Below are 18,074 nucleotides of genomic sequence, written 5' to 3' on the forward strand. Positions count from 1 at the left end.
TCAGGTCCCCCATAAACCTTTGCTCCGTTCCTCTTTTTGGCTTCCCTTTCTAGCCAAAGGACTAGAAACTTGCCTTTTTGTTTTTAATTCAGATGGGGACAGAGCATCTCAGCTTGCTGGGTTCCATACTCAAAATCTAAGTCCTGACTTGGTCAGTGTGTGCACCCATGAAAACGAAGAGCCCTATATAGAGATCTTGCCTCATGTATTGTCTATTAACATAAACCGCTTCCTCTCTCTCAGTCCCTAGTGGCTATGACTATCCTTACATGTCGTACACTAAGGATAATCGAGGCAAATGAATGCGAAATGCCCTGGACACTCGGGAAGAACTGTATAAATGTTAAGTATTATTATTACATAAGAGCTCCACAGCAGATGTCATGCCTTCTTCATCCTGATGACTTCCAGATGTCGTGAGACTCCAACTCCCATCAGCTCCAGCCGGAATGGCCAAAGGTCAGGGGTAATGGGAGTTGAAGTCCAAATTATCTGGAGGGCGTCAGGTCAGGGAAAGCTGATCTAGGCCTTCTGCTGAGCATCCTTCTTACTGCCTCTCGGATATCAAATTCTCGCTTGGCTTACCAGCTAATTTCCTCTCCCTTACAAGGAGTTTACTAGGACCTTGTAATCCCTTCTCCCCAATTTCCCGCCAACCTCTTCTCATCGGGGAGCAGAGAACCCTGCTTCTCTTGTTCTCTTTAAACTAGAGCGCACCTGCCTGGTCGCCAGTCGGGAGTAAAGCTACCTCTAGGTGACCACACATCGGATAATTCTCGAACGTGGCAAAATATTCGGTCTCGTTTCCCCTTAATACCACAAACGGGTGCCATAGGTGTACAGATTTATTTGGGTGCTTTTTGTGAATTGGCATCTTCCGTAGACTTATTTTCTCCAGGGCTGCAGGGGAACTGGACAATTGTTGCCCTGCTTTGGAGATGCTCATCCAGGTGAGCCCCCAATCCTTGATGTGATCGGGCAGCCGCAGTGAGCCTTAGTGAGCAATCGCAACGTCCGCATGGTCCCGCAGCCTTAGATGATGCCCTCGTGTTTCTCTGTGGCTTTCAGGGCCTCGTGCATGCTTGCGGCGGACAGCCTGCGGTTGATGTTGCGGTAGCTGCAGCGGAGCAGGTTCCAGAAAGTAGTCCTCAGGTCCCGGTTGAAGAGGGCGTAGATCAAGGGGTTGATGAGGGAGTTGGCGTAGCCCAGCCAGAGGAGAGTCCTCTCCAGCCTCAGAGGGATGCAGCTGCAGCGGCTGCCGCAGATGAACGGCCGGGCCGTTGACATCAGGAAGAAGGGGAGCCAACAAAAAGTGAAGGCCCCCACAATGATGCCCAGGGTCCTGGCTGCTTTCTGCTCCCTCTTGAAGATGGAGATGTTCTTCCGGTCTTGGCGGAGGAGTTTGGACAAGGTGGCGCATTGCTCCACGGCCTTGCTCCTCTTGGTGCTATGCTGGCGCCGGACGCCAGGCTCGATGCAGTAGGCTCCGTCTGGCTCGTAAGGCCTGGGGAAGTCCATGAAGCGGTGTTTCTGAGCACTGGCCTTGGCTGCCTTGTAGATCCTGTTGTACATCACGAGCATGACAGCCATGGGTATGTAGAAGGCGACGCCGGTGGAGTAGACGGTGTAGCCAAAGTCCTGGCTGATGAGGCACACCCGTTCCACGGTGATGTTCTTGGCCCAGCCAAACAGAGGGGGCAGAGTGATGGAGGCCGAGAGGAGCCAAACGATGAACACCATCTTGGCCATCAGCTTCCCGTCTTGCCTCACGGGATACGTCAGCGGCCGGGTTATTCCCAGGTATCTGGAAAACACCAAGGAAAGGTTGGTAGGTTGGATTTGGCTTCATCAAACTTTTATTGGGTATTAGAAATATAAGGTAAGGTAAAAAGGTAAAGAACCCCTGGACGGTTAAGTCCAGTCAAAGGCGACTATGGGGTTGCGGCGCTCATCTTACTTTCAGGCCGAAGGAGCCGGCGTTTGCCCACAGACAGCTTTCAGGGTCATGTGGCCAGCATGACTAAACCGCTTCTGGCACAAAAGGATGTCATGACGGAAACCAGAGTACATGGAAACAGTGTTTACCTTCCCACTGGAGCAGTACCCATTTATCTACTTGCACTGGTATGCTTTCAAACTGCTAGGTTGGCAGGAGCTGGGACAGAGCAACGGGAGCTTACCCCGTTGCGGGGATTCGAACTGCCAACCTTCTGATCAGCAAGCCCAAGAGGCTTGGCAGTTTAGACCACATCGCCACCCGTGTCCCAATTAGAAATATAGGCCATCATAAAACATCTCTCTCTCTCTCTCTCTCTCTCTCTCTCTCTATATATATATATATATATATGAATAAACAGCCATGTAAAAATTTGCAGTAGGATTTTCATTGGAGTTTCTTCCCACTAAATAGTGTCATTCACCACTCTGAGAGATACTATTGATAAAAACTCATCCACCCTTTGATGTGCTTTTGAACTGCTAGGTTGGCAGGAGCAGGGACCGAGCAATGGGAGCTCACCCCGTGGCGGGGATTCAAACCACTGACCTTCTGATCAGCAAGCCCTAGGCTCTGTGGTTTAGAAGAGTTTGGATTTGATATCCTGCTCTATCACTACCCAAAGGAGTCTGAAAGCGGCTAACATTCTCCTTTCCCTTCCTCCCCCACAACAAACACTCTGTGAGGTGAGTGGGGCTGAGAGACTTCAAAGAAGTGTGACTAGCCCAAGGTCACCCAGCAGCTGCATGTGGAGGAGCGGAGACGCGAACCCGGTTCCCCAGATTACAAGTCTACCACTCTTAACCACTACACCACACCCGTGTCCCTCTTTAAAAGGTCATAGATAGTTTAATTAGCTGAAGGCCTGAGAGAAGAGGAATATTCTTGCTTGGCACCTAAAGATGTAGAATGAAGGCACCAGATGAGCCTCCCTGGGAGAGAATTCCACAAATGGGGAGCCACCACATAAAAGGCCCATTGTTGTGTCGCCACCCTCCAGACCTTACATGGAGGAGGCACACAAAGAAGGGCCTCAGAGTATGATCTCAGGGTCCAGGTAGGTTCGTGCATGTTGTATGTTGTCTTCACAAACACATGCCTATTTGTGCTATATGCATTTTTTATACACATTACTTGACTGAAGAACTGCCCTGCAAAATTCGGGGAAGTGTGCATTTTTGAAAGGTGGCTACGTTCACACTCTCATGCTATTTCAGAAAGGCGAATTAATCAGGGACACCTTTAAATGTGACCTGAACACAATTGCCATCGCTCACATCACTCCCCGCCACATGGGGCAGTGCCAGTGGTTGAGGTGGAGCCATGTGCTTGTCATGCGCTGCGTCCTGGGTGGATTCAATCCCTGGTATCTCCAGCCGGTGTCACAGTTAGCAGGGATGGGGGAAAGCCCAGCTCTCCCTCAAGGGAGACGCTGCTCAGGGCTGTGGGAATGTTTTGGGATGCAGAAGAGGATATATTGTTTAAGATATCCTATTCCAACTTGTGTTTGCAAGTCCCAGAAATTAGCAGAGTTCTCATTCCCCTTTTTAAACACACACAGCGGAAAGCTTGCTCAGGTTTGTTAAAACCTCTGTAATAAATGTCCTGGTATTTTCCCCATTAATCCCTCTCAAAATAATACATTACATAATCTTCTATAAAAGCATAAAAACAGTTTACTCACGAGAAATCATCTGTTCACAATTGGATCCCAGACGGCAGACTTAAACTTAGTAAAAGTTACATTTACTCAGGAGACTGTACCATAAGGGAAACCAGCTCCTGTGTGTTCTCATGGCTGGAAGCCAAGAGACCATCCTAGCGCTCTCACTTCTTTGAGAGCATGGTCCAAAAGAGAGGAAGATGGAGTCTGGTCCCTGTGGTTTTGTGTTAACCTGCCCAGGTGAGACCTCACCCATCTCCAGGTACACAGAGGAAGTCCATCCCAGCCCAGGATAAACAGCAAGTTCCGACTGGCTGGCCTAGAGTTCCCCTTCTATGTCCACTCTAGCAATGTTGTGTTTGACTGCTCCTGCGTTTTACATCCCACAAGGGCTAGGTCACTTGTTCCCTCTGCCCACGACACTGCGGCTGCTGAATTCAGTTTCTTTTGGGCGATGCAAAGTGGGTCACAAATCTTTGCAGCAGTAAGCACAGCCACCTTTTAACCGCCCTCTCAGTAACCGCTACTAGAATCCACGTGGTAGGGTTTCTCCCCCCCCCTCTCTCTCTCTCTATATATATATATTCTGTTCTAATTACATCTCTTTGGTTACCAGGCAACAAAGTGTGTTCTTGTCCTACAGGGGGTCCTGCCAGCACTCAGAGTTAATGTAAAAATAGCAGGGTCCAGGGTCCGTTGCATAACCATGTTGCAGTGGCACATCGTATGGAGGACTCGTTTGCAATTGCTGTAAGGATTAATCAGCAAAACAGAAATGTGCATGTTTGGGCATGCAATATCATGATCCGAATCCTAGGAAATCTGTGGCCCCAGAAGAAGAAGAGAAGAAGAAGAGTTTGGATTTGATATCCCGCTTTTCACTACCCGAAGGAGTCTCAAAGCGGCTAACAGTCTCCTTTCCCTTCCTGCCCCACAACAAACACTCTGTGAGGTGAGTGGGGCTGAGAGACTTCAGAGAAGTGTGACTAGCCCAAGGTCACCCAGCAGCTGCATGTGGAGGAGCGGAGACATGAACCCGGTTCCCCAGATTACGAGTCTACTACTCTTAACCACTACACCATGCTGGCTCAAAGCGGCTAACATTCTCCTTTCCCTTCCTCCCCTACAACAAACACTCTGTGAGGTGAAAACAAAATAAAAAATAAAAAATTCCTTCCAGTAGCACCTTGTTGTTGTTCAGTCGTTCACTCGTGTTCGACTCTTTGTGACCCCATGGACCAGAGCACGCCAGGCACGCCTATCCTTCACTGCCTCTTGCAGTTTGGCCAAACTCATGTTAGTAGCTTCGAGAACACTGTCCAACCATCTCATCCTTTGTCGTCCCCTTCTCCTTGTGCCCTCCATTTTTTTCCAACATCAGGGTCTTTTCTAGGGAGTCTTCTCTTCTCAAGAGGTGGCCAAAGTACTGGAGCCTCAACTTCAGGATCTTCTGTAGCACCTTAGAGACCAACTGTTTGTTCTTGGCATGAGCTTTCGTGTGCATGCACACTTCTTCAGATACACTGAAACCGAAGTCACCAGACCCTTATATATAGTGAGAGGGCGGGGAGGGGTATTACTCAGAAGGGTGGTGGGAATGGGTGATTGGCTGATGGGTGTGGAAAACCTGTTGACAACTGTTAACGACTGCTATTAGTCTTACAGGAAAAGGCAAGGGGTGATATGGCAACATGACTGAACCTAATGGTCAGGGGTACCTTTACCTTTAACAGACGAAAGTTTCTGAGTCTTAGCAGAAAAGGGCACTCGGCTAAAAATTCTTCAAAACGGCAGAGTTAATTTCAGTTCAGATCTGGATTAGCAGAGCTTCTGTCCTCAGCAATGAATTCCCCCTCCTCCATGCACACAGCATCTGGAAGGAGGCCGTGAAAAGACTTGCAAGGGATCGTTAAGTGATTAATTAATCTGTACTTTGATCTGCAGTCGCGTAAGGCTTAGAGAAGGGAGCTGCATGCATGCTTAAATGCTGTTCAGGATCTGCTCCAGTTGCTGGGCACAGCATCAGGTCCTATTTGCTTCAGCGACACCTGCAGGCAGCCAGCACCTCTCAGGATTTATTCATTTTAGAACACGCAGAAGCCCATCGAGACACACGTGAGGAGGGACCAGGGGCCAGACCCACCGACACCCATACTGAGTCCCCAGGGACCACGTGTGCAAGACATGCAACACGCAGGGAGGTGGCATGTGAGGGGGCATGTGAGGTCGCAGTAGAGCAAATGCACCAGCGGAGCCAATCTTGCACTCCCTCTGGCACGTTGGCACCGCACCAACCTCCCTGCCACCTCTCCCCCTCTAACCTCCCAGTAAACAGCAATGATGCAACCGACTGGAGGTCAGGTGACTGCCACCGCTGCCCCCACACCATCCACCACCTGGCACGGCAACAGTCAGGTCAGGTGTGCCCAGCCCAAGCCAACAGTGATGGACTTGTTAAGTACAATTGTTTAATTGACACTGAAATGGGGAGTTCCCAAATGTGCATTAATGAAGGCTTGAACTTGGGGATTTTCCACGGGGCTATATTGAAGCAAAAGAAAGACCGAGCTCTAACTGAGTTGGTAACTAACTATTATTGTTTTCTGTTAGCAAACATGTGAGTGTTTAACCTTAGATCAAAGTTATCTCAGAGGGATGGATGAAAGGATCAATCACTCGAGCTGGGTTGGCCACCAAATGGGCCATCTCTTTAATGCAGAGGTGTGGAGCGTCAGACCACGGGAACAAATGCAGCCCCTTAGATCTCTCTCCCTGGCCTTGCCCCCACCCCAGCCACTTGTGTTATCCCCAAGCCAAATCTCTCATTAGCCTTCCTTCTCACCTTCCTTGAGGGTTTTTGCCTGGCTAGGATTTGTCATTGAACTCTGATCTTGTCTCTTCCTTGTTTGGATGGAGGACAGAAAGAAGGGTGTGAGTATGTGTCTGAACCAGCCTGTTGTACAAAGCTATAAAAAAATTCATGGTTCCACCTGCCTTTGCCTCTGGCCCTCCAAATACTGGCATGTGGCCCTTGGAAGATTGCCCAGAAGGAAAGACAGCCCTCAGGCTGGAAACAGCTCCCCATCCCTGCTATAAAGGACTTCTGCTTCATAACCATTCTTTTTTTAAAACGCAACAACAAGAACAGGCAGTGATAAATGTGATTGCTGAACCCAGCTTATGTACGATGGGTGCCCTTCACTGAAGAGGCCGTTCCTTTTTATTTCTGTGCATATTTATACTGAAGGGCAGTGCAGACATTTCCAAATAAATAAAATAAATCTCCACCTCTCAGACTTTATGGCTCCTTCTAACAGGAGCACCAAACATTAAATACGTGCAGACTGGGATTGCTTTTGAATTCCACACGCCTACCCTTTGCATCCAGAGACGCTGCTGCTGTAACTTGCACAATTAACTTTAAGTGTCTGCTTCCTAATTCTGCTCAGATTTCTTTCCTTTGTTTTTGTTTCAAAGATAGAAAGTTGTACAGACAGGGAATTAAGTGCACAGACTGGGAGAGGAACAGGCTATTTTTGCTATGCGGTGCGGTGCAGTGGTTAGGGTGCCAGACTAGGACCTGGGAGAGACCCGGGTTCAAATCCCCACTTAGCCACGAAGCTCACGGGGTGACCTCAGCCTAACCTACCTCGCAGGATTGTTGTGGGGATTAAGAGAGGAGGGAGAGGTCCATGCGCACCCCCCCACTTTTGCTCCTTGGACAAGAAAGTGGGATACAAATGCCACAGACAAGCAAATTCATTATCTTGGCAGATTTGGTCTGGATTCACAGTAGTGAGGCCCCCTAGACTTCCAGACCGTTTTGTAGGTGGGATTCAAGTGCTTACCGAAAAATTCAGGATGCAGAATTAAAGTGGTTTGGGAGCTCTTGCACTATAAACTCCTTTCAACCCCCCAACTCCCCCCCCCCCCAAATAAGGAAAGCGATGGGAAAAGGCACTATGGCTTGACACAATCTCTCCACCAAGACATCACGATGAACAGCGGATTTTGCAGCACCCATCCATAATCTTTGTGCAAGCAAATCACGGCGAATACTCAATGAACAGGTTGTCTGGACGCAACGTGGCTCAGTTGAAATGGGCTTAAATTTGTGGAAGAGGCATTTCCTTGTGGTGTGAGGCTGTACTAGACCAGGGTAGGTCCAACACGCATACAGCCCTCGGCAACATTTGACTCCCAGCCCTCGCACTGCCTTCCCAAGGCTGGGTAAGCTTTGGGAAGGAGGCAGCAAGGCGAAGTACGGCCCATGGGTTCTCTGTCAAAGTACTGTACTCTCACAGTATTGACATGTGCATAGGGGAAAGCTGCATTCAAATTTTTGATGAATTTTCACGCAGACCCTTAAAAATCAATCAATCAATCAATCAATCAATCATGAACTGGTATGGAAAAGTGAAAAACAGATACTCCCATCCATTACTTCTCTCTCTCTCTCTCTCTCTCTCTCTCTCTCTCTCTCTCTCTCTCGCACCCCCAGTTTTTCATTAACCCGTCCCTACGAAAATTCGGCATTTCATGGAAACTGGGCATGCTCCATAGAAACATCTCTCCCTCCTTCCTCTTCTTTCAATCATATTATTCCCCCTCCCATCCAGTTTTCAATTTCCCCCCTTGCAACGTTCTGCAGGCACTGCATATATGGGCTGTTGTTGTTTTTTGGTAGGGGAGATGTTCTACAGATTCTCCTCACTCCTACAGCTGCAAGCCTCCGATTTCCCCCAAGCCTGCCGGCATCTCCCTGTGGCTGTTCTCACTACATACTGTAAATAAAGACACTCGGACAACTGAATTGCTTAGACTATCAGGTGACCTCCACCAGGAAATGTCACCTTCAGGCAATGCGTAAAGGTAAAGGTAAAGGGACCCCTGACCATTAGGTCCAGTCGTGTCCGACTCTGGGGTTGCGGCGCTCATCTCGCGTTACTGGCTGAGGGAGCCGGCGTACAGCTTCCGGGTCATGTGGCCAACATGACTAAGCCGCTTCTGGCGAACCAGAGCAGCGCACGGAAACGCCGTTTACCTTCCCGCCGGAGCGGTACCTATTTATCTACTTTGCACTTTGACATGCTTTCGAACTGCTAGGTGGGCAGGAGCTGGGACTGAGCAACGGGAGCTCACCCCGTCGCAGGGATTCGAACCGCCAACCTTCTGATCAGCAAGCCCAGGCTCTGTGGTTTAACCCACAGTGCCACCCCTGTCCCGCGGCAACGCATACCATCCTCTTAATTTCCCTGTACTGTAGTGAGAAACTTAGAGAGAGTTTCACTTGCAGCTGAGCACAGAGCGCACCAGACAATGGCAGTGATTCTAAATAATCGGCCTGGTTAAGGTTTTCTGTATGCAAGGCGTGTGCTCTGCCTCTAAGCAATGGCTCTACCAATCTGAATTCAATCTTCATGCATCCTCGTACTGTTCCCAATCCAGCAAGGGGATCTGAAGGCAAAGGCTGCACACCCACACCCACGATCAACCTCCATAGGGTAGTTGCTTATTTAGCGTTGCTCCTTCAATAGCAAACATTTCACATTCAGCAGCAAGAAATTATCAGGGACCATGGGTTGTATCCAACACACTCACTCTGAACGCAAGGATTTGTAGGCATAAAATGGAACCTCTCCCCTACTTCTTCCCCAGCATGCACTCCACACCCTCTCCAAATTTGCTTTGGAAAGTTGTTTTTTTTTGGCGGGGGGGGGGGGAGTGCACTGGAGCAGGAGAGGGGAGAAAGTTCTTTGCACAAGGGCAAATCCTTGCGCCAACAGAACGAGTTGTGTAGCAAATGCTCTAGCCGGGGGGGTTTCCTGCTTCGATCTAGTTTTAGACCTTTCTCAACTCCCACCATCCCTAGCTAGCAGGAACAGTGGTCAGGGAAGTGGTGGGAGTTGTAGTCCAACGACATTTGGGGACCCAGGGTTGAGAAAAGCTCCCGCAAAGCCCACATGCGCATGTGTGCGCAAACACACACAATTCTGTGAGCCTATGATTCGCAAAGCAAGTGACCATCCCTACCGGTCCACGCTGATGACGCAGAGCGTCATGATGGAAGCCGTGCAGCACATGACGTCCATGGCAATGAAGACGTTGCAGAAGACCTCCCCAAAGAGCCATTCCCCTCCCACCAGGTCGGTGATGATGACGAAGGGCATGACGGCAAAGGCCACAGACAAGTCAGCCGCAGCCAAGGAGACCACCAGGTAGTTGGACGGCTGGCGGAGCTTTTTGACGATGCATACGGAGATGACGACCAAGCTGTTGCCCGCAATGGTCAGCAGAGTGATGGCCGAGAGGACCGTCCCAATAATGACCTTCTCAGTGTCCCCGTACAGCAGTATATCCTCCCCGCAGTCCGTGGCGTTGGTGGCATTGGCGGGCAGTAGAAGGTCTGGCTCAGGGGACGCGGAGGGTCCTTCAGGCATGAATGGAGCTGGGGGTGACTTCCGGGTGGGATACTCCTGGCCCGAGTCCTCCACGGTGAGAAGATGCTGTTCCGAAAACTGGCTGGGGCCGATCCTGACCAACATGCTGCAAGCAGACCGCTGTGCGGAGAAGAGACACGAGTTTATTATTATTTCAGGCCAATTGCTTCAGCTGCAAAATAAAAATAAAAATAAAACAAACCTCCGGCAAGTTAGACGCAGCAAATGGAGGCCGATGCAAATTCGCAGATGTGTGCTTTGTCTGCTCCCCTACCGATGCTCTCAGATGCTCTCCCGCTTGGAACTAAAATGCAGCCCTCGAATACAGAAATTATCAGGGTCGGCCCTACCGTTAGGTCAATTAATTCAGCTGCCTCAGGCAACAGATGCTGGTGTGCCTAGGAGATGGGTTATTCCTGGCCATTCCTGCTGAGCAGAGCTGCTCTGAAGCTCACCAGTTGCCTCAGGGGTGGTGGGGGACCCTGTCTTATTGCTGGTGTTGAAATATGAGTTAACTTCCACTCTGCTCCTCTACATGGAATAAGGGGAGGACATCTGACCCTTTGCTTCAGGCAACATAAAATCTTGAGCCATTCACACACACTGTTCACCTGCCACTGTCATACACACACGGTCTGAGGCAGTCTTTGCCAACCTGGTGCCTTCTAGCTGATTTGGACTACAGCTCCCACCAGTGAGCAGGTGGCAAGGGAGGGCGCCAGGTTGGCAAGAGGGTAGCTTAAGAGTTCACCAATGGTGGAATTGTGGCCTTTCCCACCAACACCGGCACACAACACCAGTTGTTCCTGGGCTCTGTGTGCGGAGAGTCCTTGAAACTTCAGACCAGTTGGGAAATGTTTGTGAGCATTCCATGACACCCCAGCAGCTTAACCAAACAGCTCATTTCAGCCAACTCAAGCTAGTTCTCTCGCTAGCTCATAGCTAGGGAGGTTTGAAAAACGGCAGCCTGTCTTGATCTGATCGAGGAGAGGGGAAGTTGGCAAAAGCATCTATGCGGATCTGTGAGTTGCATGCTTCATATACTGGAGACCAACTTCTGCAGGCAAAGATTACCCAATTTCAGGATGCACAGCGGCTAAGAGAATAAATAGTTAAGACAGCTCCTGTAAGCATAGTTATCAGTCTCCTTTTCAACCCTTATTCTTCGCTGTCTCCTTTTTAAATATATATATTCTGTGTTTCCCCAAGTGCAGTTCAATCATAATGAAACGGGCACAGTGAAATATAAGGCTGTTAAGCTGAATTATCCACCGGTCCAGTAATAAAACTGGCATAAATCTGCAAATGTTTGAAAACAATTGTCCTAAAGCAAAAAAGAGAGGCATGCTTTCTCTGCTAGATGATGATCTCATAGCAGGTATCATCTTCCAAGAAGTGGCATTTCCTCCTTCGTCAAAGGGAAGAGGCATGTCAGGGTTTTTGTTTTTTAATTAAAGATTTTCTTGATTTACAAAAGTGTGTGCAATGTCTCTCTCGTATTTTTTCCATGTAATGTTTTTACAAATGGGTTTAGGTTGTTGAGACATTAGGGAGAGAAGGGGGAAAGAGGTGGGTGGGATGGGGGGAATGGGTGAGGTGGGGTGACGATGTTTCTACTTTCCTTAATATATGTAGGGTTTGGTGTCAGCGTTGATTGTGTAGGTTTCCTGTTGTTCGCTTGTGTTTCTTTGATGGTGAGAGAGGCCGGGGTTGGCGTAGGGTGTGATTGTTCATTTGTGGACAAACAGAAGAAGGCACCTTCACCCCGGTATGGTTCCCCTTCATCACAGACACAGCCCAACAAGACAACGACAAAAATCTACCGACAGCATACAAATCAATATGGCTAACCTGGTCCAAAACACCCACCAACCCCACTCACACAGGAAACCAAAGATCACCACAGCCAACCACAAATGTCCCTTTTAAGACAGCACTTGCCATCTGCAATTCTTATAAGTCCTTTTATTAAAAATAATACATTTTTTAAATAAAAAAATCCGCTGCCTACAGCATCTTTTTAGTAGATTGGAAGTGCTTTAAATTGCTAAATCGTGCTGATGAATCATTTAGATATTATAGCTGCAGTAATATTACCAGGAATATTTCTTCTATGTAGTTGTTACGATATGAATCAGCTGTTCTACACTGCGGAGAGCTGAGTGCAAATTCTGATGTGCAACCGAGAGGTCAGCAATCATTTGGGCATACCGTTTTCCTGCTTCACTGTTACATCCTTCCCCAACCGAGTGCCCTCTAGTTGGTGTAGAACTATAACTCCTGCCAGCACCAGTTGCCATGGCCATAGCGATGGGAATTGTAGTACAAAATATCTGGAAGGCACCAGGTTGGGAAAGGGTCTGCTGAATCCACCCCAACAAATCTCCTCACTAAAGGATCACTCTCTTTATCAATATTGTTTGCTTCGGAAATACAAACACTGACAGGGCACAGATTCAGGGACCCTTCCCCTGAAAACAACATTGGTCAATATGGCACCCTTCAGATGTTGTTCGGCTACTTCTCCCATGATTCCATGCTGCCTGGGGCTGATGGAAGTTGAACATGCAACTCCCCATTCATGCTCATTCAAGGCACACACAACCGCGCATGTGTGCATCGCTGTGAACCTGGAAGTGGCGTGAAAAGGGGCAAAAACGGCCCCGAAAGAGTGTGGAAACAGCAAAAGCAGCAATACTACGAGCCCTTGCCCCAGCCTTTGAGCAGCTGCTCGGGTGTCCGGGGTGGCACAGACACCCTGTAGCCGGGGGCAGAGCAAGCCACCCATGTGGGTGGGGCAAGCTGCCCATGGGGGCGGGGCGGGCCAAGCCTCCCCCTCAGCTGTAGGGCGGCTGAGGCGGTGGGCAGACGCAAGCCTGGCGCTGCTCGAAACAGCAGCACGGAGCTTGCAGGCAGTCTGCCCACCGCCTCCCCTTCAGGAGAGACGTGTGGCTCAGGCACGGTGCAGGCCCCACAGTGTGGCGCCCAGTGCCCCCCGCCTCACCTAGCTATGCCTCTGGATTGGGCAGATTCATGGAGGAGAGGGCAGGGGCGTAGAAAGGCTCCTGAGTACCTGGGGCGGCGACCGGAGGCACCTCTGGGGGCAGGACATTGTGACGTCACTGCGGCTCCAGCCCTGGCAGCGGGGAAAAAGCCCTTTTAAAAAAAGCAAAGCAAAGGCAAACCCCCTGCTTGCCTTGGCTTTTCTTTTTTTAAAAGGGCTTTTCTCCCCGCTGCCGGGCAGAGCCGCCCACAGGTGCGAGGGGCGGGCCGTGCCAGCGAGGATGGGGTGTCACCTTTGTGACAAGCGTGACACCCTTCCCCCTCGCTGGTCGCCCCAGCAGCTCCGCCCCGGCAGCGGGGAGGAAAAAAAGGAAAGCAGGCGCCAGCGGCTGACTAAGCCAGCAAGCACGGCGGTGGCGCTGATCATGGGGGGCAGTGCCCCCCACCCCAAGTGTCACCCCCACCCCAGGGCGCTGCCCGGGGCAGCACGCCCCCCCTGCCCCCCTCGCTACAGAGGGCTGTCGAAGGCTACTAGCCATAGAGGTTGTGCTCTGCCTGCAAAGTTGGAGGCAGAAATGCTTCTGGTTTCTGGAAATCACTCGAGGGGGGAGTGCTCCTGCAGTGGCGTAGGAAGAGGGGTGCGGGAGTTATTTTTTCAAAAACACACATTTTTGTCATTTCGTCACCCCCCTCAGTGATGACACACAGGGCGGCCCGCACCCACCGTGCCCCCCTTCCTACTCCACTGCCTTTGAGGTCTATGGAGAGTTGGAGTTTGAGCAAGGAGGCTTGGAGGGAACGGATGTGACGGAGTTTGGTGGACGTGGTAAGTGCTGTTGGTTACTCAAGGGTTTCCAGACGTTTAGAGGGTGCTTGCGGGCTTTCCCAATGGTGCTCCAAACAGACACAATTTCACTTAGACGTGTGATGCCTCAGAACATAATACCCCGCATAAATGGGGACTCACCCGTAATCCAACAACATCTAGAAGGTATCGTACTGGCTACCCTGGATTTATAGCATCAGACAATGGGCACAATCCAAATGGACATTCTCTACTGTGTTTTTACACCATAGAAACGGTGCTGGAGCAGAGAAGCCAACAGAACCAATGATAGACAGAGATGGAGCCAATGACTGGTAGAGCCAATTAATTCTACATTTGCCCCCTGTGCTTCTTCCTGCTGAGTTCTGCATGGGCAAAAAACGAGACTAAGGAGGAGGAGGAAGCTGGCAGGATCATCCTGGTCAAAGGAAGGCAGGCAGGTTTGGAAGAATCAAGGCTGGTGTTGGTGGGGCAGGCAGCGAACCTCCACACGACCTCCTTCCATTTCAAGGGGGCTCGCTTGGGGAAACCTCTTAGTTGGAAGTCACAAGCTTAGGGTCAGCCAGCAGTTTCTCCAAGCAAGGTGTGTTGCCTTTATCTCAGATCCATTCCCCCCCCCCCCGTTTCCTTTGCAGGTACTTCTTCAAAACCATAAAGAAGGCTGATCGCCGAAGAATTGATGCTTTTGAATTATGGTGCTGGAGGAGACTCTTGAGAGTCCCATGGACTGCAAGATCAAACCTATCCATTCTGAAGGAAATCGGCCCCGAGTGCTCACTAGAAGGACAGATCCTGAAGTTGAGGCTCCAGTACTTTGGCCACCTCATGAGAAGGGAAGACTCCCTGGAAAAGACCCTGATGTTGGGAAAGATGGAGGGCACAAGGAGAAGGGGACAACAGAGGACGAGATGGTTGGACAGTGTTCTCAAAGCTACCAACATGAGTCTGACCAAACTGCGGGAGGCAGTGGAGGATAGGAGTGCCTGGCATGCTCTGGCCCATGGGGTCACGAAGAGTCGGACACGACTGAACGACTGAACAACAACAACTTCAAAACCAGCATTTGGGTCACCGGTGGCTGGAGCAGAAGGTGGCAGAAATGGCCTGGTCCCATTCATTCCTGATTTTAGAAGACTTCAAAAGGTGGAGGGAGAACGTGATTTGCTGGATGAGAACTGGAGTGAGAAGGGGTGTCACTTGTGGATTTCATTAAGGGACCTCCCCACCCCCCATTCTTTCTTCTCTAATTATGGAACTAGATTAAACGTTGCAGCCAAGTCACTGGAAAGGGATGTGGGAAGGAGTTGGGAAATCTAATATTGGATTGATTTTATATATTCAAGTGTGAATTCGTTGATTCATATTGCAAAGGTTCACACACACATGCAATTCTCCTTTAGCAAAATAGCCCGAGACAACTGAGTTGTTCAGGTATTCAGAAGTGCAGATAAATCAAATTGGTGAGTTAAAATCTAGAGATTGCGGGGGATTATCATGGCAAACAATGAATTCTAATCATCAAGAAGTTCAGATAGCTGAGCAGTGGCAATAAGACTTATAATCCAATATGCAAACATAATTATGTTCATAGCTCTCATGGTATCCTTTCCTCAATTTTCTTCTGCCTTTCACCCACATTCCAGTATTTACACTGGAAGATCCTCGAGACCAGGGACCTCATTTTACACAAATGGCACTGTGCAAGTGTTAAACAACATGCCCTCCATTTAACAAGGTTTGCATTAAGGAACTCGATAGTCATATATATCCTTGGTGCACTCCCTGTGTTTAGCCTACACCCATCGGTCCCAGCTGATGGGAGTTGTAGTACAGAACAACAGGCAAGCGCTAGGTGGGGGGAACTGGCAGCTGAATAAAATGATATTTAGGGACTACGTCTGAAGGCAACAGGGATGGGTTGCCAACCGCAGAGGGGGCATTTGAACTTGGCAGCAAACAAGTCTAGACTGGACGTCTTCAGCCAACGTAAGATCTAGCAAAGGTGTGCTGGTCCCAGGGGTTTGTCCATGAAGCAAGGTCCAAGTCCAGTCCTGGGTCTAGGGGTCCAAAGGAGGTCAGTCCGGCGGGGAGAGAGGCAGGGAGCAGGTCAAGGTCCAAGGCAGGTTCAGGCACGAGGTTGCAGGTTGAGCATACGCTTGCAACTAAGTTGCTCACGCAACTTAGGCTGGGTCTGGCTGGCTTTTATCTGGCCCTATGCTTAGGGCGGCCCCGATCCCCCGGAGACTTGCCTCTCCTCTGGGCCTGGAGGCGAGCACTCCTCCTGTAGGCACTTAGCTCTCTTCGCCTCTCTGTCCGGAGCCTCTGCAGCTCAGGAGAGGCTGGTGGGTTACTGGACCCAGGGGCTGCCTCAGCTTCCTCTGGTGAGGCTGGGAGTGGAGCGCCTGCAGGCAATGGGTCCTCCCTCCCATCAGGAGCCAGAGCAGACTCTGCTGATGCCTGCACCTGGGGATCCAGCACAGGTGGGGATCCTTCAGGCTCAAGCTGGTTCTGGAGGCGGGGAATCCTGTGCAGGCTGGGATCCCTCAGGTTCAGCATCAGAGTCTGACTCCCAAGCCACCACAAAAGGTTTGATTTGCAAATGGGATGTGTAGGAGAGTGGGAGCTTGTGTGTGTGTGGGGGGGGGGGGTCAGACTGGAGGACCTTAAGGCGCACCGCTTCTCTTAAGAGAGTTGGCACTCCCTTGTTCGCAGAGTGATAGACATCGCTCTCCCAAATCCCATCTCTTTAAACACCCTGGCTGCTTGGACCATTTTAGATTTTATGCGCGCCACGCACACAAAGCACTGAGGCAGTGCAACAACCTCTGCACCCCGCAGAGTCACGCTGAACTGCTACATCACCCCAGGTTAGATGTCTTCCTGAGTGCCCATTAGTACTCGCCTCCCTCGGCTGTTAACAATGAAACGGCTGTGCTCTTTCGGAGAGAAGTGCCCGGAAGATGCATTCTTTTCAAAAGTCTCTCTCCTGCCCGCCCCCGCCCCCTTAAAAACACTTTAAACAAACGCCAAACGTCTACTGCAGAAAAAGTACAACTTCTCCCATCCCCCCACCCTTCCCCCACTGCCCTGCAAAATCCCGGGCTGAGATTGGCTTTCTGCACATGGCGCATGAGAGGCTGCTGCCCCTCTGATAACTTCATATACCCTTCCTGCGAAAGAATGGAAAAAAAGAAGTCTCACCTTTAAGGCAGCGAGGAGGAAGAAACGTCAGGCAGGAGATAGCTTGTGCCTGGTCTCTTGAGATGGACATCTTCTGTCCAGGAGGAGCACAGAGTCCCTTTATCTTCTTTTAAATTGCTGGAGACTCTTCAGCTGCCGGGAAGGCAGTTTGTGCCTTCTCTGACTTTCAGTGGTCCAAGCTTTCCCTAAGAAAGATCCAAGAGTGAAAATGATGGTTCCGGGATGCATGGAAGCGAGGGTCTCCAGGTTACATACCCTGGAGGATGCTTCTATTTCCAGGGCAAGCTAAGAACTGCCACAGCAAGAGGATAGGGTGGCCAAGAGGCACGCTCCCTCAACTCTTTCCCCCACCCTCTCCCCCTCCCCTCCTAAGCATCATTCTGCTGCAGACACAGAGAGCGGCAAGGAAACACCAGGCTGATCTCGGCGTCGGCTGCAGAAACTCAGGGAGAACAGCTGGGGAATCTCTTCTCATTCCCCTGAGCAGAAAGAGAATCTGGGTCTCTCCCGTTCCCTCCTTCCTTGCCAGGGCACCAGCAACCTGGACTGCTAGAGGCAAGCTGCGCGAGGAAGGAAACGAGCCTTGTCAGGGCTGCAAGAATTGCCACGGAGGTGCAATCGATTCCGTCACACTTCTTTTGCTGGTTTTTCGAGGGAGCATTGAAAAAAGACCAGTGGAGAAGCCTGGCAGGAACCTCGCTGTAGCGAATGGTGGTAGCCGGCAGTTTAAGTCTTTCATCTTCAAGTAAACCAAGACCTGCTACCAGGGGCATAGCAAGGGGGGCGTAGGGGGTGGGCCGCCCCATGTTCCATAATGGAGGGGGTGACAAATTATCATGGACAATTACTGCCCTACGAGGGCGGTTCATAATTTTTTTTAAAAATGCCTGCTCCAAAGGTCTTATCTTACTATACTAGGGATTATATAGCTATATATGAAATTTC

At 50.2% G+C, this 18,074-nt stretch overlaps 1 protein-coding gene across 1 annotated transcript; it reads right to left on the bottom strand.

The window, feature by feature from the left end:
- Positions 1-1,014: 1,014 nt before the first annotated feature.
- LOC117053455 (5-hydroxytryptamine receptor 7-like) lies at positions 1,015-17,393 on the bottom strand. Its single transcript, XM_033161178.1, has 3 exons — positions 17,130-17,393; positions 9,693-10,219; positions 1,015-1,804 (listed from the first exon to the last, which is right to left on the bottom strand). Exons 2-3 carry the CDS (start codon positions 10,202-10,204, stop codon positions 1,033-1,035), a joined length of 1,284 nt encoding a protein of 427 aa, XP_033017069.1. The 5' UTR covers positions 10,205-10,219; positions 17,130-17,393; the 3' UTR covers positions 1,015-1,032.
- Positions 17,394-18,074: the final 681 nt, after the last annotated feature.

The sequence above is a fragment of the Lacerta agilis genome, chromosome 9 (assembly GCF_009819535.1).
Source record: "Lacerta agilis isolate rLacAgi1 chromosome 9, rLacAgi1.pri, whole genome shotgun sequence".
Classification (NCBI taxonomy): Eukaryota; Metazoa; Chordata; class Lepidosauria; order Squamata; family Lacertidae; genus Lacerta; species Lacerta agilis.